General features: G+C 37.6%; 1 protein-coding gene across 8 annotated transcripts in view; it reads left to right on the top strand.

Annotated features, from left to right (window-relative positions):
* ARHGAP12 (Rho GTPase activating protein 12) overlaps positions 1 to 26,606 on the top strand; it is a 71,697-nt gene that overhangs the window by 10,283 nt on the left and 34,808 nt on the right. For 5 of the 8 annotated variants that reach the window (XM_009955339.2, XM_009955338.2, XM_086467505.1 and 2 more), the window contains exons 2-3: positions 18,318 to 18,581; positions 25,303 to 25,443. In XM_009955339.2, coding sequence (XP_009953641.1) covers positions 18,318 to 18,581; positions 25,303 to 25,443 — 405 coding nt within the window. The remainder of the gene's footprint in view (positions 1 to 18,317; positions 18,582 to 25,302; positions 25,444 to 26,606) is intronic. The other 3 variants (XM_009955342.2, XM_009955341.2, XM_009955340.2) reach the window with 1 other exon arrangement.

The raw sequence follows: 26,606 nt of genomic DNA, 5'->3' as shown, positions 1-26,606 counted from the left end.
TTTGAGCACTGTGGACCAGGTTTCTGTGTTGTCCTTGCTATGCTTGGATCTGGGCTTGAGTGCAGTCTCAGAATTGTTGTAAAGTAAATAAAATACTACAATTTACTACAATTACTGGATCTTTTTACATCTTCTTAACTGTGATCTGAAAAAAAAAAGTTGGTTTAAAACCTGATTTTATTGAAGGAAAGTAGTAGTTTGCAGTCTTAGTTTAACATCTGTTTTAATGTTGAAACACAAAATTAAGTGACGGACGAATACTTACTTACTCTGGATACTGAATTGCAGAACTAGCTGTTCTTAAAAATGAAAGAAATTCTTGCTAGGGTAAGGAAAATAAAGGAGAAGAAAGAGTTCAGAAATGCATGGCTGTTTCATGCTTTCTGCCCTGAAACTGGGTGCCAACAAATTGTCTGCAAGTGAACAGACTAAGAAATACAGTCAAAGGACAAATGTGTCTTATTTTTAGTTGTTTTAGGGGGGAAAAAAGATGCAACCTGGTTCAGATTGCCTTGAGAATTTTATTGCTTTGCTTAGTTCTGCTGTAAGCAGTATATATAGCCTATTGCTGAGTATTTCTGGGATTGAGATGGTCTTTACTAGTACAATTGTGTACTTGCCTTTAACATTTAAAAAACCCAAACCTCAAAAGTGATCTTAAAATACCTCTAAGTACTTAGTTAGGCACAGTGGGTTGCATGTATTTCTAAAAATATTCATCTACTATTCAGTACACTTCTGCAAAATGGAAGCACGATGTTAAAGTTGGAGTGATTGTAGCCTATTCTAGCTCAGTTAAAAGTCGAGAATTGAAAAATACCTTGGAAGCACCACAGCGTAATTACTTACAAGCTTTTTTTTGTGGTCTTAAACAGCTACTAAAGGACACATTCCTGCTTTACTCAAATTTTGAAATAACTCTTGCATAGATATGCCGACTACTAACACTTATTTTGTTCATCCTATTATGTCTTTTAAGGCAGAATTGTGAAGTGAAGTCTTGACTTAAACTGTTGTGTATATGTCTTGTCTGGTATGAAGCTTGGCTTTCTACTTATTCTTCATTACAAAAAAAAAAAAGTTATGTGTGATGTAATAGTATATGTTCTTTGTCTTAAGTCATTAAAATACATGAGTTTGAGGGGGTTCAAGCAGCCCTAACAAAATGACAAAGTTTTGATTGTGTGCTGGAGCACATATATTGTAGAGGCAGCAATTAAAATTAAATTGCAGTCTCTGCTCTAAGTTGTTGTATGGTGACTTTGTCTTGCACCTTGTACAAAATCTTGCTGTCTGTCATGGAACCCACTAATTACATTCAGCATTACACAGTAAATGTGTGAGAGAATGCTGGATCTGAATGCAGATGTATAAAGGATAATCCAGTACAGGAACTGGTGGTTTTTAAAGACTGCTTTAAAGTCTAATCTGGTCACTGTTGGTTGAAACCTGCCAGGTGAAAATGAGTTTTGATGTTAAAATAATGAAATTTTAGGTAGTGTATTTGAATATTAAGCTAAATGAGTAAGTGGGAACGTAACATCTAATTTTAATTTAACCATTTAAAAGATTACTTGTTAGTTGAAATTATGTTTATGTATGTGAAAAATTATGAATAGTGTGAAAATGGCTTTTGTATTATCTGTAAGCTTCAGTGGTGCTTGAGGGTGGGTTTATGTGGAGAAAGAAGCCTATGGAAACAAGCTATCAGAAATGTATCAGACAGATTCTTGTTCCAAACCCTTTTCGAGTTGGGGAATCTTTTCATGTTGATTTATTATGCTAAGCATCTCAATAAAGGCGTGCTTTATGACAAAAGTGTTGTTTTGGTTTGGTGTGGAGGTTTGTTTTGGTTTGTTTTTTTTTAATTTGATAGTTGTAACTTCTTGCTGCTGCTTGAGCCATTTTGTTATGGTATGCAGTATGGCCAAAACCTCTGTACTGTCTTGGTGAAAGTGGCATAAAGATTCAGTTTATGCTCAGTATAGGTGATTCTGTATGCTAAAATGTAAAGTATGCACGTGTATTCTTAGCAGTGTTTAGCGGTTTAACATCTTCCTGTAGCTGGTCCTGCATTCTCAGAGAGGAATGATGGCTGTAAGGCTCACTGTACCTTGAGGCTTCGTTGAAGGTTTTGTTACAGCTGCTGTGTTGTCGTGGTGACAGAGTGTTTGCCCGTCCTTTAGTCCCCTATTTGGATGGCAATCTAAAGAGTGCAGCTATTAGTACTTCAGTAAGCATTACTTAGAAGATATAGCTAATCACCCTTACATACTCAAATTGCCACTCTTGTGAAGACAAAAGCATTTGGAGTAATGTTAGCCTAAAGCCTATTAGTTTATTTAAAGTTTCTCAATAAGCTTTTTATTTTTAATATAGCTGTTTTACTAGATGTGGCTGAACAGCGAAGTCTTAAGTATCAGCAGAATAAGCTCTATTTATTGACAGCAGTGTGCAGAAAGCTCTCTGGGCAGCTGGCTCATCTGCTTGCAGCACTGTTACTTTACAGACCCTCGTGGGACCTCGAACCTGGAGCTCCTACAATGCCTGCTGTTGCCCATAATTCACGTTTTTAGAGAAGCTCAGTGGAAATATCTCTAGAAAACACCATAGGAATCAATGGCAAAGTATTATTGTGAAAACTTGTATACAGTCATTTTAAATACATTGAAATCCTTGTTCTTCTGTATGCTTCATTCATGGCAAATTGTTGTTTTTTCAGAAATAGTAAGGCTTGTCACTTGTTTGTAATACTCTGCTTTAGCTAAATGATCAAACAAATGCAACAGACATCTAAAGGTGCATCGTTTACAGATGACCACAGTAGAAAAATAACACAACCTTTACCCTAGTATACGTTTTTCTTGGAGACTCCCAGAAAGTTCAGCTTCCATTGCAGCTGTGTTTTCTGCAGCTGAACAGCTGCTTTCTGTCAGCTTTCAAGAACAGCTTTATGTGCTGAGCTTTCCTATATACTTTAGCATAGAGATTTTTAGTGCATACATGTCCCTAAAAGTATTTTTTTTCAATAGCTTTGCAGATAGTGCTGCAATACTTTATTATACTTGTAGTTTCAATGAGAATGTTCTCTAAAGGCTGGTGGCTCCAGCTGATCAGCTGAATGCTGAGCACAGAATTATAATTCAGCAGCATGAGGGAGGGCAATGTTTGCCATAGCAAGCGGCAGGGCACCGCTTGCTGCATGTTGCTTAATCAGCACGAAACTATTAGCAAATTCTTGCCATCTCAGCTTTAATGTACTGCTAATAGGTTTGCTTTATTGCATAGTATAGTCAAAAAAGCCTGGAATGTTTTAGTAATTTTAAGTAGCATACCATTCCTTTTAATGAAGTTTGACAGCATTTTTCTTAACTCCCTCGCACTGTATAACAAAAGTACCATAAATGCATTCCTGTGTACGAAGTGCTGGTAACTTATTTGTGTCTTTTTTCCTAATGAAAGTTATCTTACTTGAAAGCTTTTGACATAATTTTAAATTCTAATGCATTACATAAAATAGTCTTGGCAACAAAAACAGCTGTATAATTAGTCTATTTTAATGTACTCTTGATTTTGTCGAAGTCTTATATTTGTCAGAAGATCTTGTAAATCATCAGTAAAAAAAAAAACCCACTCACAACCAACTTGTGAGGTGTGGGCGTTTTGTTTTTTGGTTTCGTTTTTGTGTGTGAGGTTTTTGTTTGGTGGTTTTTGTTGTTGTTAGGTTTTTTTTTTTTCATAACCCCTCACCCCCAGTATTTTAGGACATGCTTTGTAATCTGGGGTACACAATGCATGGGGTGGCAGGGGGTGGGTTAGTGTGGCCTCTTTCAGACCATCAGCAGTAAATTTCAGAGAGGGCTAGTGCTAGATAGCCGAATCTGTCTTTTTCCTCTCTGCCTTTTGCTTTAGAGGCAGTATTGATTTCTAGTTTTTTAATGGCAATTTAATAACTTCATTTTAATCATAAATTGGAATGGATCTCTGATATCTAAGGATTGGGGCAATTTTCATTTAGTTGTCAGTAGTGAAAAATGGTGTTGTACGGCAGAAAGCCAATTCAATTATGTCAGTTTATTTTACTACTTTTAATAATTTGTGAATTTCTCTTATCATGGGAGAAGTGGCAAGGGTCTCTATTTCCCCGCTTCCCACCTTAGTACCGGATGGAATGCATGGGCGGTCTGCATGGTGGGCAGGGACGGGGCAAAGAACACAGCTTCCTATTTTTATTGCAGGGTCTGGTTCACTTACAGCTGTGTTCACTCATTTCTGTCTTGCATCTGAGAGTCTTGCCTCTCTCCTGGAGCTGGACTAAGTTTTTTACGGGCTTAGTCCAGCAGTGCTGCTCATAGTCAGAATGACTCTAGTCGGAATGTAGTACCATACATGGGAAGACCAGATGCCATCTTTATGGTCAGTGCATCTTTAGCAGATCCTGTCTGGATTGATCTGACTGTGACAGCAGGCCTTTCGAGATGGAGCCTGTATTTGAAATAGCAAAATACTTGATTTCCACCCCTGCCCCCCCTACTTTCTGGCAGGCTGTACCTCTTTGTTTCGACTCTTCGTAAGAGGTGTTTCATCCTATGAAAACTTTGTTTGAGAAGGACCTGCAAACAAGCAGAGGGGTTTCTGTTAAGCATTTGATTACGATTAGTTGTTGATACTTGTCTGAAGGAATGAAATCAGCACAGAAAGAGAATAAGATTTTTTTTTTTTTTTTTTTTTGGTGTGTGTGTGTTTGTGTCCTGTTACTTAGTTGACTTCTACAGCAAACACAGCATTTTGTGTTGAACAAATAGTTCCAAGCCTTTAAGTAAGAAATTTCAACTTAGGATGCCAAAAGTTAGGTAGTGGGCTAATTTTTTTTTTTTTTTTCCTCTTTGAGTTGTCAAAGAACTCAAAGATTTCAGAGTCAGGGATAATTGTGGTGATTTCATAGTCTGATTTATACAAGTTGTAGAAAAAGTTACAGTTGAAACAGAGGAAATATTTCTGTTGACAATGTTAATTATCAGTCCAATCTCTAAATGTTTTCACCTGCATATACCCCTCCCAAAATAAGTGCTTAAAAAAAAAAAAAATCCTCAGCTGTGTTATGGGGAAGGATCTTGGCTGACATGCTGTGCTGTTTAACCTTCCTTTGTTTTGATTCTTGTACCAGTGTACAGTTGGAAATACTAAAGTGGAGCTGTTCCTATTAAGTAGAACTGAGGAGTCAGAAAATAAAAAATATATTTTAATTGGATTACTGAAAGCTTGATAAGATGCTAATTCTTGAAGCACCTAATTTCTTGTTTAAAATCAGGTAAGTTTTCTGTGGAGTAGACCTGTAACCTCTTGATTCTCATGGTGCTTGACCACTAATCCATATGGCTGTCTATTCAACAGCAGTCACGCTAGCCAGGCAGTGGAGGTACTTTCAGTGTTTTGTTTATGTTTTTGTTTGTTTGTTTGTTTGTTTTTCTTTGTTGTAATTTTTAGTTGGATATTAAGGTTTGATTTATTTTTTCGTTTTATTTTTTTTTGACTTGAATTGCTTAATAGTTCATGTAGGACATGAAGGACCATTAGTAGCTGTTTTGACACCTCTTTTGTAACACATACCAGCGAACATGGTACAACAATTTTCTGCATGAAACCTAGAACTGTTATGTTTAATGAAGATTCTTGGTGGAGGGGAGATACTCAGATGTAGTTTTGGCTTTTGAGGGTGGATGGGTGTGCTGAGCTTTTGGGGATAGGCTTAGTCTGTTGTGAGGAACCTGTTCGTTCTTATTCTTTGAATATTATGGCATATGCTTTTTTTTTTTAAAAACATAAGTTTCTAGACCATGTGACACTGCCTTATTCCCTTCACCAATTCTTTTATATAAGATATGGTACACATACTATAGTCTGTATGCACTGATGTTATTTCATGGTTCTTTCTCAATTACTGTAGCATACAAGTCACAGAATTTTTTTTATCTTAATGGCCACATTGAAATTATATTTGAACTGTAAAAATTACAACTAACTGCTGCTGAACAGATAAATACTGAAGTTTAGATTGCATTGCAGTTAACTCAGAAGCTTAAAAAAGCCAATCAAAAGCCCCAAAGCCTAGTTCACTTAGTTTTCAAGACCTCTGTTTTGTATTACAAAATGCAATGTGTTTCATCATTTGCTTAGTTGCAACTTCTCAGGGAAGACAAGTGACTTGAAGTTTCCTGTCAGTGCTGCAGCTGTGAAAGTGAACCAGGGGAAATGGCCACAGGTCTCAGTAAAACTGCTCCTCATTAAACATGTGGGGTTTGTCATCTAACTTTTAACATTTTGGGTATTGTGTCTTTTTTTAAATTCTATCTAGGAATGGGTTTTTCAACTCCATTTTTGAGGGCTGTGGAGTGATAATTCATAGTTAAGGAAGAATAATTGAAGCACAAGCATTTCCAGTTGTCTGGCACATTGCAGTATATTGCTTCGGGTGACTTAAATTCTGTGCTGGAAAGCTTTATAGTGTAGAGATGATTTCACTGCCTTTGTGATCGTCTCCGAACACAGAACTGGGTTTGTCCATTGTTGAACTTACCTGCTCTGAAAAATACTCACAAAGTATAGCATTATGTATATTTTCCTGTCTGGTTTGTTTCGTGTCTTACTAATTTTTTGGGTTAACCACCTCAGTGAACAGGACAGGAGCCACTATGGGGTTGATGTGACTGAGTGAATGGGATGTGTCCTTATTTTTCTGAAATCTGAGTATCTGAGAAGCTTGATTCTCCAAAACTGATCTCTCAGATCTGTGGGAATGTCTGAAATTGGAAGCATGACTAGATCTGGTGAAAACTTCTTGGGTTTTTTTTTATCCCTGTCAGTTTTGCTACAGGTTGAAGAAAAATGTCCTTTGTTTTTTGGGGGGAAGGGGGGGGTGGTGGTGGAGGGGGGGAATTTCTGAATGTTTTATGACTCTTCTGGGTTGTAACTTACTTTTAAGTACTGATGTACCCTTGAGGTTTGCAGAGGAGAGGAAAACAGCATCTTTTCTTGCTTAAATTGATTAAGGTACTCCCACAATACTTGACCCAAGACTTTGACTAAAAGTTAATATTAGTAATATTTTTTTTTAATTTTGCAAGAAGTGACTGTGAACACTCCGAACAATGTACCGTTCCTATTTTTCTTAAAGAAAATGAAAATTGACAGACATAGCAGTCAGCATAGCTAAGACTGTATATTATTCCTTTGCCTCACTGTGCTTACTATTCCATCTCATTTATGACAACTGTGGCAAAAATAGCACTTTTCTTTAAGGTAATATATAAGATGCAGAGTGACTGGCATTTTTTTTGTGCTTGTCCACGCAGACTGGTGGAAGACCTTCAGCATTGCCGGAATCGGTGAGTGCCTCGGTGGTAAGTGGGCAACTCGCACCCTGGTCTGTGCAACAGCCAAGTTCCCTAGACATCCTTATTTTGCAGTTACCTTGGTTTACTTGTTCCCTGAGACAGTCATAACAAGTAAACCTTATCATCAAGTTTTATCTTGTAGGTGTAGTGATACCCTTTTTCCAGTGGTTGGAAGGGCTTGGGTGGCTGTGAGGAAAATGTTTTATTATATATTGCATATATGAAGCATTGCATATTTTATGTTAAAATAGTTTTTCTCAAAATACTAACAAAACCACTTTCTTCAGAGATCAGTGTTTTCACTCCAAGTGGAGGACTTAAGCTAGTGAGCAAAATTGTATTTCTCTCTGTTCTTATCATTCATACTACTACTGTGTTCTGTACTCTGAGGTGACAGGAGGAGCTGTCTTTATTCAGCTTAATCTTTGTTATTCTCTTTCTGAGCTACTTGGGGTACTTCTTTCTTCCTTTGATGGCATGAGGTCTCTTCTGCTTCAGGTATGTTCTTTAATGCTCCGATCACTATGGTACTATATTGCTTGTTCTTATAGGCTGTTGATTTTTCTTATGAAAAAACAAGGACTGAAGTCTGACATTTCAGTTGTGCATACTTGTACAATAAAACAGCTTCTTACTGCACGTTTTTAATAGCTTGCCCCATTTGTTTCTAACTTCAGATGTGAATGTGCTGACTTTCAGGATGAGGGTTACAGATGAGTGAAGCTATACAAAACCTTCTGAGAGTAATAAAAATACAGAACAACCCTAGCGTGGTTCTCTCACTGTATAGGGACAGAAGCAGGAATACCAAAAGTGCTATTGAAAGTTGTTGACTGACCTGCACTTCAAGGACTGTTCCCTGTTTTCTTGATCAGAGTGTTGCAGGTTTCATTCCTTGTATCTTGCTTCTCCCCATACCTAGTAATTTTTTTAAAAAAATTATCCAGGTGGTTTTTTTTTTTTTTTTTCCTGGCAGAAATAGACAACTCTTTACTTATTGTGTCTATAACAGATTCCATTACAGATATTTGAAGATAATTCCTTCTCCCAGCCACCTTCGGGGTTTAAATGATGTAACTAAACCTCTTTAAGAGCTAACAGATTCTGAAAGAGAAGGTCTTGTTCTCCTGTCTCTGAAGTCAGTCAGATGCTTCAGAGGCAACTCTGACCAACCTTGCAGTGACCTGCCAACACCTAAAGGGTCTATAAATATTTTTTGTTTGGCTGTGTGGGTTTTTTTTGTCTTTAAAGTCTCGATGGGGTTAATTTACTGCCAGTCTAGTTTCTTCCATCAGCTTGCTGCAGAATCACATCAGCATCATGGGGGCAGAGGGGAAGGGAGTTGGGGTCGCTCCTCTTGGTAGCGGGTGGCCAGTAGACCAGCTTAGCTTATCTTAAAGCTGTGTCAGTAGTCTCAGTAGTCTTTTATTTTCTGAAATAAATAAATTTGTGGTTTTTCTTGTTTTCTAAACATTGAGTTGTTGGCGAGTTCTTTGAATGGTGTGCTTTATTAATTTGGTGACGTGAACTGAATTAGCAAAAAGCATTTGCTGAACTTTTGGTATAAGCAGAAGTGTCAGTGTGGCTTCTTAGGGTAACTAACTCATTTAAAATGGCAAATTACTTTTCTCTTGGCTTCCCTTTCTGTTAAGATGAGCAAACCAGTTTTTCCAAAAGGAAAAAGAGCAAAGCAGATAATTTTTTTAATAGCAGATATTCTGATGTGTTAAAAAGAGCTGTTGAAAAATTTGCCTAAAATTAGAAATGTGGAAAAATTTGGGACTTTGCATGTATAGACTTAAGAACAATTACATCCTGAGTTTCATGTTTCCCTAACCCTACAGTATGAATAAATTACTTGATGAACAGGTTTTGTCATGATTTTTCTAGACTTCAGGTGTATAATTTGATTTTTGGTTTGTAGAGTGAGCATATCAGTATGTAAAATGTGGTTCTTCAAATCATTTATTTTGAAACTGTATAGCCTGTCAGGATCCCTAGACCATGCTTTTCAGATGTTGCTCTCAGTTTATGAATTGGGCAGTACTGGAACTTGTTTCTCAGGTTTTTAATATAATGTTTATGGAAGTTCATGTAAATAGCTACACTGGCTGTTTTTCTGAAGGGATTGCCTGTTTATGCCCGAGTGAGACATTCTAATCATGGAAACTGCCCGCTGGAGATTTGGGGCACATGAGTAGCGCAGTACCTTGGGAATAGCAGTTGCAAGTAATAAACTCAGGGAAAGCTCTGAGAAGCAGATGTGGAGGGTAGCAGCTGCCTAGTAAACTGTGTGAAGTACAGCTGCCTGGGTGTTCAGGAAAGGGTAGAGCCTATGGGTTGCATGACAGAATATATTCTTGTTAATATATTAGTAAGGCAAGCCAACAGAAATTATTCTAGTGTCTGATTTCATACTATACCGTGGCTGCTTCCTTGGCCACTTAGCTCTGTTACTCACTGGGGTTTGCCCCTTTAATTTATTCCCATATCGTATTTCCAGTATACCAGTAAGTGTGCTCATAGTGTTTGAATACTGGGGATGTTCTGCAACTGTGTATGTTATTAAAAGCTTTTAAGCATTGCAGTTCATAAGCTCAAGAAGATATTTTGAAATTATTCTAACATGTAACAAAGAAATACTAGCATAACAAATGCTTGCAGAATTTGCTGCCACAAGCAACATTTAGTGAAGCAGAGATCCACACAAATGAAATCTGCTTTTACAGCAGAGTAAAAGGACAACAGCTGTAAATTGTGTGGGAGTTCTGCATTTTCTTGTCAAGTGTTTGGAATTAAATACCCCTTCTGACAGAACACAGATTTGATGACTGCTGTGTTTTAGAACTGTCTCTTGCAAAATGTTCTTTTATCTATTTTTTTTTTTGAAAGTTAATATTTTGAATGTGAGCCATTAATATACACATAAATAGTTTTAAAATTTTTAATGGCTCTGGCTTTTTTCTTTGCTTCCAAATAGTAGAATATTACAATTTTTGTTCTACTGAGTCAGGGTTTTTTGGTAACTGGCATGGTTAGATTTTGTTCTGTTTGATCAAATGGTACTCAAGCTGTCTTTTTTTTAGGCTTTTGAGCTTGCCCAGTAATACAACTTCAGTAACTTTCAAGTAACTTGGGAATCATATCAGAGATGATGTTTACTTTCCCATCTGGACTTTCCATGGGTGCCCAGCTTTACAATGCTTTGTTTAAGCGCTGGACCCTCAAAAGTACACCTAAATGCGATGGGATCAGTACTTTGGAAAATGTAAAGTGTAGAAAAAATTGCTACTCGGTTTGAAATGACTTAAACTAATGGCAACTTTTTCTTGACCTTTAAGTTATGATGAGTTCAAATAACACCATTCTACCTACCCCCCAATTATATTTCATAGGAGCTAACATTTTAGATGTGCTATTGGTACTGTAATGGTGACAGCATAGAAGTGTTCCATGAAGATATTAATAATCTGTCTTAAAAAATACTTCGACTTCTCTGAGGCAAACAAGGTGTACGGCTATAAATGAAATCAGTTAAAACAGTAAATGGGTTGTTAAGTGAGGGCTCTGCAGTACTTCTGAAACTTTTAAGAGGTTATTCTGTTGTATCAGTTATTCTGCTGTAACACAAAACAGCTAAAGAACTTGTGCTCTTGTGATGCTGCCCTTCTGAAAAGCAGTAGCTGTTGCCATATTACAGGACAGTGTTTCACTGGAGAAAGCAAGTTAGGTTTTTCTGCTGTTTTCTTAGTGTACTGTCTTAGTTTTTATAGAAAATAATCCTTGAGAGACATCACAAATGATTCCCAACAGCTTTATTCTTCACAAATCTGCATTCAGACATGTACTGTGGATTCCCCAGAGGTCAAGAATTGACAGCAATTAAACTAAAGCGGAGAATTAACTTGGTGTTTCTACTAGGACTGTTGAAACATCCTTATTACAGAACCAACTTGATACCACTTCCGTGAAGGTGGAGGAAAAATAAATGCGTAATTCTACTACTGTGTGGCATGTCCAGGTTGTTCAAGATGCTGGCTAAATTTCTGAAATAGGTTACAGATACTACATTATGTCTGTTGAAAGTATCAGTGTTTTATAGGGTGAAGTGAACAGGGTAAAAATGGAGTGAAGGAAATTTACTGGCTGACTTTTCAACGTTGTTAAATTTGGCCACTCTTTCCTAATTCAGGTAAGCTTGCTGTGTAAGCATGTATGAAATACTGTTTCATACAGAATTAAATTTTCTACTATAGGAAAAACAGCTTTGTCTATATCCTTGGACAAAAGCTTTTTTTTTATGGAAGGGAGAAGCTAGATTGTGCAAGTGGCGAAATGCGAGTACGGTAAACACTGTCATCTTTGTGCATGTTTTACAAAGGATCCCATTGTAAGATGTTACTTCCATTTTTCAAAATATTTGACATCACTGTTGCAATCCTCTGGTCAATTATATACTTTCTTTTATTGCTATAAATGTCCAGAGTACCTATGTAATAGTTTTGCTCACTGAGATGATCATGAGCACTACAGAAATGTGAAAGGGTAATCTGTAGAGTGTACAGGAAAAAAAGGGTTTCCATCAATTTTCCTTGATCAGTGGCTTATGATGGATGATCTGGGAGTGTTGCCTCTGGTACCTGGAGATGCAGCCAGTGGCTCCCCTCTGTAGCAGGCCACGGCGTACCAGAGAGCCCTCCTGCTGCGGCCGCTCCCCACTTCTATTTGTAAGGGCTTGTGAGTGTGACAGCAGAGGCCAGTCTTGCCTTTCCGTGCTGCAAGAGTCTTGCAGGGCGATTTAATGAATCATTGTCTTGGTCAGTATGAAAATAATTTAAGTCACTTCTTTTGGGCTACCAAGAAAAGGGAATGCATTTAGTTTTAGAGGCTTTTTGCTATCATCTAGTTTTTTGTTTGTGTGGGTTTTTTTTTTTTTAAATTGATAAGGCATAACAGATACACTAGATAAAGACTTATATTTTTGTCAACTTCAGAAATATTTTTTTTTTGTGTTGTGGGAGAGCTAAAGCAGAAGGGAACTTAAATGGCTGAAAAAACCCAAGTGCATTCTGGCAGAACATGATGTCCTATGTACTAAGACTATTTGTTTCATAATCTGGTTTCATAAAACAAAATATTAATAGATGTATTTATATTAAAATGAATTGTATGTAAATATCTCCAGAAATAGAAGAAAATAATAGCTCAGCCTGTAATTCAGTGTAAGTAAAATGTGAAATTGACCAAAGGATAGAATTAGCGAAAGTAAATCAGATACTTAATTTCACTGTTTTCAGTCTGATGGAAAGTTACTGCCTGGCCATTTAAAAAAATTATTTTGAGTGTATGAGCTTAATTTTTAAGTGGGACGTTTTAAGCATTTAACTGTTGATGGCCCTTACTAGGCAAATATATTTGAATTATTTGTATGGGATGATTTTAATTTTGCATTACTTTTCAATGTCACTTTTTCTTATCACTTTAATGGCAAATCAACTGAACATGAGAACTTCAATGCAGTTAAATAGTATTTGCACTACTATAGCTTGTCCAAAGTTTACAGTCAACTATTAACAGGTTTATAACATTTACTGTCATCTTTTTACGTGTTCCTTAGACTTAGAGTGAATTATCCAGTTAAGATTGGAGAAGGTTAGTGCATAAAAAATCGTTTGGGTTCCCATTTCAATTTGGCTTATTAAATTAGTGTGCTATCTTCACCTCTGAGGTAGTAGAGGACTTGCTGAAAAATCTGCCTCGTGGATTTTTGGTTATTACAGTTAAGTTTTAAATGCGCCTGAATATGTTAGAAAGAAAGTAGGGTGCGGAATGTGTTTGTAAAAACGTAAGCCAAGCGCAGAAGGAGGAAGGAGGAGACGAGCTAATTATTCCAGTTAAAGCTGTCACTTTGTGAAAATGAAACTGTAGAGTTTTTGAGATTGCTTTTATATCATTCCTGTTGAATAAAGCTGGTATTGAAGTCCCAGGCCTTCCTGAAAGGGCAGTGGCAATTCCTTGGCAAGAAGCTCGGTTGTTGAGGGAACTGGGATGCTTCGTTCCTTGTCTGGGGATGCTGTGGGATGTGCCTGTTCTCCTTTCTCTGTCTTGCTGCTGCAATGGTATTCCCTCGTTTTCCTTCAGTGTAATGCTGTTGTTTTGCATGAGTGTGGACAATCTGTTGCTTGTACCTTCATAAAGAGTATTAAGATGAGATTTGCCTTTTTTCAATTTTTTTTTTTTAATTTTTTAGCAGCTAGTTTCAGCAATCAATGCTGCTACTGAAATGGAAGCTTTTAATTTCAAGTTCATAACACTAGGAAAAGCTGCAAACAGAAGCAATTACTAAGGCAACGTATTTGTAAAAGAGGGAAAGTGACGCGTGGTAGGTCATGTTTTGCAAGCTAGCATTGCCGTCATTCCTTAAGCAGTAGTTATGTTCTGGAAGTTTTTGTATTGGATTTAAGTGCTGTAAAAAGGTAATTGCCAGTTCAAAGGAAACTTTGTTTTCTGTCTTTTAATTGCTGACATCCTCGATGTAATGTGCTCTTATTGCATGAAAATAAACCAGAAGCATTTTTAGGTGGAGATAAGGAAGAGATCTGTAGTCTTTGTTTCTGCTGGAACTGCTGTCTTGCCCTGTTGGAGTGGACAGAGCCTTTTTTTCTTTTCTTTTCTTTTTTGTTTGCTTTACTTTTGAATGCTTAAACAAATACTGCCATCTGAAAAAAGCCGTTTGTATATGGTAACATTAAAATTTAAGGTATCCTCTGAGAAGCTGATATGTGTTTTGGTAATGAAAAGTACCTTGTGAAGTATAGTAAGTTTGCTTTTCATTGCGCTGAGTTCAAGTGTTCAGAGGCCTGATAGTGTATCTGCGGCCTTTGTTGGAAATGTTGACTATTCATTCATGAATGATTAACAGGTGGTTTTATTTAAGGGCACGTATCTGCTTCCTACTGTGTCAGTATAAAAGCTATGTTCTGAAAAAGCTGTATACAGGCCCTGTTTGAAGAATGTTGCGTGTTGATCCTGGAAACTTTGTCCTGCTTGCATGAAACTCTCTTCCTTATCAGTTTGCAAGGGTTTAGTGCTAGCAGACTTTTCTGTGAGACTGAACTTAAATACGGCAGATTTCAGAAGTATTAAAATACAGAGCTTTATTGAGCTCAGGGAGAGGTCTTTATATTTGTGAAGTTGTCATAGTGCTTTATGGCCTGTACAATTTTCATTGAAGTAGCATCATAGAAGTAATTCTGCTTTCTAATTTTTATTAATCACTTTTATAGCAAGAGTCCTTCACTGCTCTTAGCAGGAGAAAGCAACATGAAAAAGTCTGAAATCTGTATCAAATAGCAAATGAATGTTGAAATGTTTTGAGTATAAGATGTCTTGTGTTTGCATGCATGGGCATGTTGAAGGACGTGTTCTTGTGATTCTGATAGTGAGAAGACAAGGAGTCTCTGTTCGTAGGTTTAATTCCATGCTTATGAGCATTCAGAGCTTGTTAGTGCAAAAATGAAGCTCAGGGAATGAAGTTCTAGCTGGAAGTCCTCATATACATACAGAGCTGTTTAGTGTTTGCCATATATTTAAGTTTTCCTTAACTGTGTTTGCCTGCTTTTGGGAAGACAGCCATGGAAGTGCTCAAACTATTTTGGTCTGGGTAATGCTTTGTCTATTTGAATTTATACATTGGTAATGAGTAATGGGTTTGGTAAATTTGCTTTTGAAAGGAATACAGTTAAATTAATACACTTTTTTGGCTTGAAACTATTAAAGGTTTTTGCAGAACACAGTCTTAAACTTAAACCAGTCGTCTGAAATGAAACGGCAAGGTGGTGCAGGGCCCGGGAGCTCCACAGGGACTTCTAGTGGGACCTGCCTCTGCAGCACTCTCCTTCCCAAGTTGGCGATGGAAGAGGATTGACCTTCCTGCCAACACTGATGTAGAAAGTACGCTAAAGTGAATTTCAAGAAACTTTGAGATTTCTAAAAGCTGGGTTTTTTTTCCATCGATGAGTGAGAAATTCTGCACAAAAGTAGCCTTGATAATGTTGGCTGTTGAACTGAGCAATATTGTAGACACAACATACCTCGTTGCGTGGCTTGAGGTATGAGGAAGTATTATTGTATGCTACGTGGTTATTTAAAATAGTTTCTGATAAGAAGGTTATATCCCTCAAAGACATACTTATGGGCTAAGCTGTGTGTTGTAGTTAAATTGATGGCCTTGCAGGTTTTTTTATGCTTTGCTGAAAGCAGTAACTTACAGGTGCCTTTCAAAAATCTTGCAATTCTCAAAAATTCTCAGAGAGCAACAGGGAATGAAAGTAGTTGGAGGCTTCATTGACAGGACAGTTAGCTGTCTTGTTCGTTGTTCAGGACAAAAGTTCTGGCTTTTCCTTGAAAACTAGAAATCAGTATATTGAGTTTGGAAGTACTAAGCATTCAGGAGAAAACCTCTCATGCTTTCATATCATGTTACTGTTTTAAACTTAACTAGCATGCTGCCTGAGTTCTGTGGCAGTATGTTGGCTGTGAGCTTCCAGTATTGGCTTAGCACATGCGTGTCCTGGTGTTTCATCTGGAGTTGTTCTGGTTATAATGCTGAAACCATTGAAAACCTCAGTGTGAAACCTCTGAGCCCTATTCTGAAGCATTTCTTGAGAAAATGTTCTAAAACTATCAAGCATTCTATGTCATAGGCTTTCTATTTCGAAAACACTTTTAGTAATACACAGAACTGTTCTTTTAATAATGGTACATCATTACCTTAATTAAAACAAAAAAGCAACTAGCAAATGCAGGCCAGACAGCAAAGCCTTCTTAGTGTCTTGTGCGATAGAGCAATTTTAGGAGGATGCAAGGGTTGTGCAAGCCACTGGCCTCCTGCCGCAGCAGCCAGGGTGCTTGATGGTGCTGCTTTTGCCACTTCCTTGAAATAAAGGAAGAACCTGAAGTTTTGTGCATTCCCCAGTGCAGGTGTATGTTGTTGCTTCAAATGACAAGACTGGTGGTTTAATGGCAGGACGATTTATGTGGGAAATGCAGCTCTACAGGCCAATTGGGAAATGAATGCAGAAACTGTGCTCTTGAATGAGGAGACCTCAGGGTTACTCTCCCAGCATCCCGGGGAATTGAGGTTCATCCCTTAAGATGGTGGGGTGATGCTTCGTTCATAGGAGTGTTCTTTATTCTATTAGTGCTCTCAAGAGCAACTCCACTGAAGGCAGCCATTCTGCCCTCCTCAAAGAAAAAAAAAAAAGAGGGCAGGGAGGGAAGGGGCAGACAGACTTGGGTAGTAGAAAAGTAGTCTTTTAGTGTTCCTCAGGTTTGTAACAGATTTTTTTTTTTTTTCCCTTTGAATTAGGTAGAGGGAGATAGTAATTGCTTTTGGTGCTCTGATTTTGCCAGTGTTGCAATTTTTCTTTTTCCTCCCCCCCCCCCGCCTTGTGGTTTTCTGTAAACATACTGTACTGGCTATATCTAGTAAGCTGTGTTTTCTCTTGTAACAGCTCACTAAACAAGTCCATGCCTGTTTTAATCTCATTAAGTTCCTCTTTAGCTGTTTCTCCTTTTGATTGCGGATATTGCCCATATTTGGCACTAGCTATAGTGCAATCAGTTTATATCTGATTGTGTGGTATGATATGCTGTCTTGCCTGAGCAGACCCCGATAATTTATGATTAGATGTGGCCTAGATTAGCAGCTTATGATTTTAATGTTTAAAAGTACATTATAAAAGATCTTTTATGTAATGCAATATATTATTTTTTTTTTCCTGTGAAAGATATCAATGAGAGTCAGAAGGACTCGCCTGCAGCAAAGCTTCTGAATTAACACCAAGCAGGGGGAAGGGTTGGTATAAATTACATAGTTCCTTCCTTTAGAGTGGCTAAATAATATGCCCTAAAATACAGAGATGGCAGTGCATTACCAGGAAACTATTCAATTTAGTTTAATAACAAGCTGCTTTCACAACCTCATAATCACAGCTCTCGTGAAAACACATGCTCTTATATTCTCTATGGTGTGTTTTACTTCAAAAATTGAACATCTGAAGGTGTATTTCTCTCCTAAATGGTTCAATGGCTTATTTCAAAGTGCTTATGGTTTCAGTAAGTGCCATGGACTTCCTGCTGGCCTGCATGTTAGCAAACTATTAATGAGAAGTTGTCATTAGTGTTTTGTTTCCTTGTAGATATTCATTCTACTTGTGTGCATGTATATGATTAAAATTAGGTGGGTAAGAATGTCCACTTAATTTCTGTAAGAGGAGAGTGACAATCAGAACACTTGGCGATACTGCCTAAAATATTTTTAAATAAGCATCTGTTTGGAAAGGCATACAGGTAAACCATCCAGGTGTTTTCCAGAGTTTTAGTCACAACATTGTGCTCGTCTTTGCAACTGAACTGTCTTGTAGATCTTGCCGAGAAGATAAAAGTGCTGCTTTACATTCACCATCTTCTGTATTAGCAGTTGGGGAGCCATCTTTGCCTAACAAGTGGCATCTCAGAAATGCTACATTTTTGACTTGAACAAGATGACATTACTTACATTTTCTGAGCAATCCTTGAACTGTAAAGCTGAAGTTTTTTAACAAGGCAGGCATATAATTATTTTGATGATTATTCCAGTATATTTCAAATCCACTGCAAGATGTAATTATCAGCTGTCATCTGGAGAAATGCTGAAAAATTGTTTCAGTATTAAATAAATACAGCTTATGATATCTACCTTATAGTTAACAATCTAATGTTTTCATGCCCCAGCATCTTGTGGCTGTCCTTTGTGCTTTTGTAGTTAACAACAAAAAAAGGAGTTTGTTGGTTTGTTTTACTACTGTAATACGTTCTGATTTGAAAGGGGGCATTCTAAAATTCATTTGCTCTTTAACAATACATTTCTTCTCTTGATAGCCAACTACTCCACCAAGCCAAGGGAGGCCTGATTCACCAGTTTATGCTAATTTACAAGAACTGAAAATATCTCAGTCTGCACTTCCACCACTACCTACAAGTGCTCCGGTCCAAATAAATGGGGAATGGGAAACCCATAAAGATACAACAGGACGCTGTTATTACTACAACAGAGGATCACAGGAACGAACCTGGAAACCTCCACGGTGGGCCCGAGATGCAAGCATTAACAAAGGGGATTCCCAGAGCCATGCAGACCATGAGGTAGTTTCTTCTGAGATCACAAGCAATGAGATTGTGATGCATATAAATGCTGTTTTGCTTTAGAGTTTGATATTGCTGAGTTTTGAGGTGTCAAGGAGTGTCTTTATTTGTCTTTTTGGTCATGAGTCTTGGTATGTAGTAGTAAACAATTGAGCTCTTCAATCGCTTTTGTGTAGAAGAAAACATATGTGAACTGTGTACCAGAGTAGTAAAACTGCCTTACAGTCCCTCAGCAGGTATTGCTTTTCTTTTAAAGGTAAAGGAAAAATAAGATATTTTGAAACTATTAGGACTATAAATGACAATAGAACAAGACAACCATCATAACTTCTCTGACATGGAGTGCATTCTCTTTCCCAGTGTATTTGCCACATATTTTGGGAAGAAGGAGGGGGAGTGCGACAGTGCTTCTAGAAGCAGGATTTATGGGGATGCGTTGAAAAAGGCAAGGGGAATTATTTATTTCTGTCAATATCAGTTAAATACAGAGTAAAACAAAGGCAGGGCTTATACAGGTGTTTGCTACTGCTTGGTTAATGCTGTGGCAGTAAATTTAAATATGAGGTGTTTTTCTGATAGAGAAAAATATTTTAGTAGAGGGGAATGAAGGTGGATTTAGAGATTAAGATGGATGTAGAGAACTCCAGAGTTCTGGACTCAAAACCACATTTAATAGAGTTCCTCAGCACTTTCCACTCACATCAAAAATACTGACATAATTGAGGCTTCTATGAAATTAAAATATATTGGGGGGTTTTGTACCTAGATTTATACATACTATTAATAATTCTATGTATTCTGTGATGCTTTTAAAATGTTTATTGTTTTTAAAGAGGGGCATATGTGACTGTTCAAACTCAAATTTTATTTAATTCACGAATTCTTAAAGAGGTGGAATAATCATAGTGAATATAAAAATTAAGTTTAGCTGGATAACTTGTTGCAGCATTTTATTTAACCGTTTACTCAGGAGGTTTGAATTTACGTATTTGTCAATGATTTCTGGCTTGGATAGCTGTAGGACAAACTAGGAGAAAGGGCAGTTGATGGAGCAGTATTTTGTTATCAAATTGACAAAATATTTTTCTTCATTCTGTGAATGATATGCTAGAGAACAGAAGACAAGAACATTAAAATTACTGTGCTAGAAGCTCTGCCTAGCCAAGAGTCTAGATCCAAGGGTAGCAAATGCTGACCGGGGGAGGGGGGGGAATCCACCCCAGCTTTTGGCAATTAGCTGTAGGAGCTTCTGACTAGTTTACATTTGGTCTGTAAACGTATTCTTCAGATTTATCAGTGGATTTTTTCATTATGCATTTTGCTTTTGCAGAATATTTTGGCAAAGCTTGGCTGCGGACCTTGCTTAAGAGAGTTGAAGCTTACCATGAAGTTATTTCATTCAAAGTTTATTTAAAAGATCATTTGGGCTAATATTTGAGGTGCCGATATATTCTGTGCAGCCAGTTGCTAGGGAGAGCCAGACAGTGGTGTGTGTTTATCTGAACTGCAGTGTTTCAGATAAAGCAAAGGAATAGTTGGGAGATAGATATTACTATTTAAATATGCTTAAAATAGTGCTCTTTTGTTCAAACAGTACTTAGGTTAATCAGTTTCCTGACTGAAAGAAAAAAAGCAAACATTTATCAAGAAATCTACATATTTCACTTATACATACCCTTTTCATATATGTGTAGTTTAGGTGGATTTCCTCCTGAGCCTATTACAATGTTTAGTTTTAAAATTTAATTGTGGACTACTCAAAAATCTTTGATTGCTGGAAGCTCTGTCATAGAAGTCTACCTCTGGGACAGTAGTGCCAGAAACAGAAGAGAAAGGAAAAAGGGACCCTTTCATTGCCCATTGCCTTTGGCATGGCCTTCATAGCAGCTGTGACATCCGCGAGCATTTAAACAGCCTTAGAGAGGGAAAAGCTGTGGATATGTCTACCTATACTTTAGTAAAGCCTCTGACGCTGTTTCCCACAGCATTCTTCTGGAGAAACTGGCTACTCATGGCTTGGACAGGTATACTCTTTGCTGTGTAAAAAAACCTGGCTGGATGGCCGAGCACAGAGACTTGTGGTGAATGGAGTTAAATCCAGCTGGCAGCTGGTCACAAGTGGTGTCCCCTGGGCTCAGTACTGGGGCCAGTTCTGTTTAATAGCTTTATCAGTGTACTGGATGAGGGGATTGAGTGCACCCGTAGTCAGTTTGTAGATGACAAAGTTGGGCAAGGAGTGTTGATCTGCTTGAGGGTAGGAAGGCTCTGCAGAGGGACCTGGACAGGCTGGATCGATGAGCTGAGGCCAGTTGTATGAGGTTCAACAAGGCCAAGTGCTGGGTCCTGCACTTGGGTCACAACAGCCCCATGCAGCACTACAGGCTTGGGCATGAGTAGCTGGAAAGCTGCCTGGTGGAAAAGGACCTGGAGGTGCTGGTTAACAGCCGGCTGAACATGAGCCAGCAGTGTGCCCGGGTGGCCAAGAAGGCCAACAGCATCCTGGCTTATATCTGAAATAGCGTGGCCAGCAGGAGTAGGGAGGTGTGTCCAGTTTTGGGCCACTCACTCCAAGAAAGACATTGAGGTGCTGGAGTGTGTCCAGCAAAGGGCAACGAAGCTGGTGAAGGGACTGGAGAACAGGTCTGATGAGGAGCAGCGGAGGGAACTGGGGTTGTTTAGTCTGGAGAAGAGGAGGCAGAGAGGAAACCTTACTGCTCCCTACAACTACCTGAGAAGAGGTGGTAGTGGGGTGGAGGTCGATCTCTTCTCCCAAGTGACTAGCAACAGGACAAGAGGAGGTGGCCTCAAGTTGCACCAAGGGAGTTTTGGATTGGACATTAGGAAAAATTTCTTTACTGAAAGAATGGTCAAACATTGGAACAGGCTGCCCAGGGAAGTCGTGGAGTCACCATCCCTGGAGGTGTTCAAAAGATGTGGTGCTCAGTGACATGGTTTAGTGGTGGACTTGGCAGTGCTGGGTTAACAGTTGGACTTGATGATCTTAAGGGTCTTACCTAACCTAAATGATTATATGATTATGAAATTTTCTTGCCACAGGCAAACTGGTGAAATGTTTGTGACAGTCACTTTGGTATCTCTGATGATGGTCTGTTAATTTCTCACTGGCTGTCCTGTCCTTTTGCTGGATAAGACTCTGTTTTTAGTCTGGATAAGACAATTTTTTTTTGGGTAGTAACTCCTTGTATTGAGTGTAACTTGTTTTCTGTTGTCGTCATTCTTCCTTCTTTTCATGGAAAGACTTCCAATAATTCTTTCTCCTCCCCATCTACAAATGATCCCTCTGACTCGCTCATACCTCTGTACCATGACTTCACCACATGGTTGCATGTTCAGAAAGCTTGAGTTTAAAAAAAAATTTTTTTATTGCTCATAACTTACTTCAGTTTAGTTCCTCACATTATTTGTGATGTCTGAGCTATCACAGATTGGCCTTCAGTTATATCTATCAAGTTTTCGGTCTCTGTAAGACCAATGGATGATGCATGTTTTGATTAATTTTTAACTAGACACAAGTTTATATTTTCAATAGTACAAGTTCCTTAAGTAATTTGTATCCTCTTTGACTGGGTTATTGAAGTTTGAGTCTAGGGAAATATATGTCACAAGGTCATGTCAATCCATTTTCCAGTAGTCGTGTTGATCTTGAAGCTGCCTCCCCCCCCCCCCCCCCCCCCCCCCTTTTCTGTTCTGCATTTGGGAGTGTACTTCACATTCCACTGTTCGTGTTCACCTTTTTGTTTATGACCTCTGAGTACTGAAAGCAAAATACTTGAGAATAAATGTTGAGACCCAAGCCTAAGCTACAGTAAAATATAGGACATCCCAAATTTTATCTGATTATGAAGACTTAGAGCAAATATGTCTTAGTAATTAGTAAAAACGGATTTAATTCATTATAATGAAGTAAAGTTGGCTTTTACACACTAGACTGACATATGCTCATTCCCTTCAGATTTAGTAATAAAAGGGCATATGCAGAAAGACTAAATGCAGATTTGTCTTCAGAGGAGCTGGTATTGTATTAGGTAGCAAGACGGCAAGTTGATGTAAAAGAGATAACTGTGAATGATGATATATTCTAATATATGTGTAATATACTAGAACATGAAATAGCTTATAGTTGGTCTTAAGAGCTTTGATTTAGAAAATTGAATTTTACTGGATAATTAAGAAGGGGCAAAGTTGTACCTGATTTCTCAAAGAAGTTGGTAACAGTTACGGCACAAAGGTTATGGCAGTTATTTGGATGGGGTGAGGGGAGGCAGTGAAGTCCTATTGACAGTGCCTCTGGGAAAATGTGTAAGATTTTGGAATTACAGATAAGATTTATTGGAGTATTTATTGGAGGACGGAGTGCTTAACAGTAACTGGGGGAAATTTGTCAGATAGTACAGTGATTTAATTAAGATGGACTGTAAAAGGTATGAGATGTCATCATATCAGAGAAAGGCGACCTTTAATACCTAGCTAGGAGACCATAATGTGAAGTAGAGACCAACAAATTAACCAGCAAGCTGTAGAAGAGCAACAGGATTTTGTTTAAGTTGAAAACTACATTTAAAACATGTGGCCAAGATGCAGTTGCATTCCCTGTTTTTTATTTCAGAATAAACAAGGGGTAATAAAGGGATACTAGCTTCTTTATTTAGTCAGTATTCTTTCTTATTATTTTCATTTTTAGAAGTAGTAGTAGCAGCAGCTTTCAAAACTAGACTGGTTAAGTGATAGAAGAGAGACTGTAGCAGTTTCTTGTTTTTATTAAATGCAAGCTGATAAACTGGTCTCTGCACTCAAGAATTTTCCAAGTAAACGGAAAAAAGCCAAAACAGACAGTAGAAGCAATGATGTAGGGGACCTCTTCTGTAATTCCGTTTATTGTCAGAGCAAAGTTCTTACAATGTGTAAGATTGGGCAGCTGTCTGCTTAAGATGGCTTTATTTAAATGTGGTATACTGTAATTGGGGATGAGACTCTGGGGAAAAAGCATGGATAATATGTAAAAAGCATATAGGCAGTTAATACTGAAAAAGTGCTGAAAGTTAGTTTGAAAGTTGGCAAGTGTGGTTTGGCCAGTGTTCTCTAACCTGTGTTGCTGCAGCTTTAGTAGTCTTCATACTAGCTGAGGGACAAGGAGTGCCTTGGCTTGGTAAACTTTGTAACAACTCAGGAATTCTGTTTAAGTTTAGGACTGCAAAGATACCTGAGATTAGTTAAGCCTTAAAGCATCAAGTCTATTATTATATGGGTGCCTTACAGGTAGACACATTAGCAGTCATTCTTACTTGAACAACTGTGGTTTTTCTAGGAGAATTTTCATTTTTACGTCTTCTGTTTAGTCTTACATGTGTACAGTGTTTTCTCAGTGTCAGAGTTGCTTGGAAGAGGCAAATACAAATGTGTTAAGTTGTTCAGTAGTAATAATAAAAAATATCCAAAGTCGTCTACTTCAATTGAACATATGTCAATGCACTTAATATTTAACCATTAAAACATAATGGAAACTGAAATTTGTGTATACAGTATAGCTATCCTATTAAACAGTAGTTCAAGTGGGGCCAATAGCACTCTTATCAGCTACTTGGTCTTAATTCTTCAAGTGTAAAAATGGGACTGAAGGTTCCCCACCCCCCCCAGTGGCTAGAAATTGGCACTTCAGAATTTCATGTTACACCACGTGGAAGAGAGGTGGCATTCTTTAATCCATAGTTTACATGCTCATGTTCTGTAGGCTGTAGAGGACGCTTATATTTTTTCATGTTACTTTATTAATGACCTGAAAAATTTCCCATGGGTTTTGCTGTGGTTGGTAAGCTGGCTTATGTCAGCGTATGGAGTTTGTGCCACACAAGTGGTGAGGTACTCTGAAAGGTAAGACTAAAAACCTATGTAGTGATCATTTGGAAATGTCACTAAACATGTAGTCTCTAAAACCACTGACTTTTAAAAACTAGTGAGTTTCGATACCTGGATATTTTTTGGTAAGATTTAAGTTCTTCAGAAGAGATATTTCCTAGTTTAAAAATTGAAATTCTGCCTTTCTCCTGCTTTATAGTTTTCCTCAAAACCTCAGCTGGCTGTGCGTGGCAGAAAGCCTTGCTTTGGCATTGCTCATTGTCACACGCCTCGCAGTGGGAAGGAGGAGAGTAGAAATTCCCAATATTTTAGGATTCATTGCACAAGTACTGTAAAGTACTGAGACCTGCAAAGGTGCAACTGGAGTTTCAAATTGTCCTTAATTATTGTGTTTCCAGATACTATTTGGAAAGGGAAGAAAAGGCTTCAGATATGAAAGTTGGGATGTTGCCAGAAAACCAAGGTAGCAGGTCTCAAGTTTTTTGAGGCAATGCAGATTGCTAAAGCTAACTCTCTTTATCATTCAGTAATGTATATTTGTGGGAATAAAATTTAGATCAGCAAAAAAGTTCAACTCAAATTTGAGTAGCTGAAATCCTGTATAGTAGAATTAAAAAAAAAAAAATTGTATCAGTATAAACCAGTTGTTCTGAAAATACTTTGCCTAGCAATTATCAAATATTTCTGTACTGTAAAAATGCATCTCCTATTCCCTGATGTAAGATACAAAAAAGTGAACTCCGTGGATTTATTACTATTTTCTTCCTCGTCAAATAATCTTTGATCTTTCAGATTTTAAAGCTCTTTCATTCTCAAAACTGCCTTGTATGTTTCTGACTACTTGTAGCCTCTTTCATCAGAAGAAAACGACCACAGTTCTTGTTACAGCCAGTCAGATAGTCAGTATGGTTCTCCTCCAAAGGGTTGGTCAGAAGAGTTGGATGAACATGGTCAAACCTTATATACCAATGACTATACTAATGAAAAGGTACTTTTTCCTTCTTCTCATCACGTGCTCTAAATCTTTTCCAGTAATTCACTGTTAGAAATGCAGATTTCATTTCTAAGTGAAAAGCATACCTCAACAGCATCTCCTTTCATTTTTTAAATATGCATGAAACTTTAGCAACTGACCTGACTTTTTTTAATGTACGTTCTTTACTATTTGGAAAAGGTTTTCTTATGTCCAGTTGGGTATCAGATTATACTAAATGACCATATTGTGTATATGTGTGTGTGTGTATATATATATATTTTTTTTTAAATTCCTGCCCTCACCTGTCTGCTTGGTTATACTTTTGTACCAATATAATGTTTTTCTTACTGTCTTTTAAGAGCTGTTCTTGTTTACATAGGCCTTCCAGTTAGGATGGTTTCAAGCTGAAAATAATGCTGCTTTATCAGTTTCATCCTTTACTTTACCAGAGATTTTAAGTACTGCTTTCAGATGTAGACAAACTTCTTGACTAAACTACAGCTGTAGTTTACAGAAGACTTACGTTCTGTTCTAATTATCTAATTGCTCCTGGCAACTTACTGTGATTCTGGGCACATCATAAAAATTTCTCCCATGTAGGATAAATGACAAAATTTGTTTATATTTGTAAAGCAGTCCATTTTCCTAATTGTTCACTAAATTTGTATTTTGTTTTTTTAACTTCAAAAAGTGTTCATTGAAACAGTAGTTTATTGTATTATAGCACCACCTCTTCTCCAGTTGATGTACCAAGGTTTTTTTGAAAGAAAGTTTTAAATAATTGAGTTTTATGGTAGTTTTGGAATTTTATCCTGCTTAATATATTTCTGTTAAACATCTGTAGAGCTTATACCTGTGTTTTAGCAAATATGCTACCTTTTTCTTTTAAATTGCACTGAGATTGATAGAAACAGCATTTCCTATCACAGTTTATTGGAAGGCGATCTTATGAAATCTGCTTGATCCAAGAGCCTTGCTGTGAGTGCTTCTGTGCATTTTTTTGTGTGATCTTAGACTTCTGCTCATTACAATTCTTTCCTTTCTGCGTACCTAGTCACAGTTGTCATAGTTCTACCTCTTTGATTGTGGGAGTTGCTTATAGAGGTCATAGAAATTGTATCATCTTCTTCACAATGTATTTAGGAGCTGTATCTCCTGTTCCTGATGACGTTTTA

Source organism: Leptosomus discolor, chromosome 6, assembly GCF_034619465.1.
Source record: "Leptosomus discolor isolate bLepDis1 chromosome 6, bLepDis1.hap2, whole genome shotgun sequence".
Lineage (NCBI taxonomy): Eukaryota > Metazoa > Chordata > Aves > Leptosomiformes > Leptosomidae > Leptosomus > Leptosomus discolor.
This window is presented reverse-complemented; position numbering and strand designations above follow the sequence as displayed.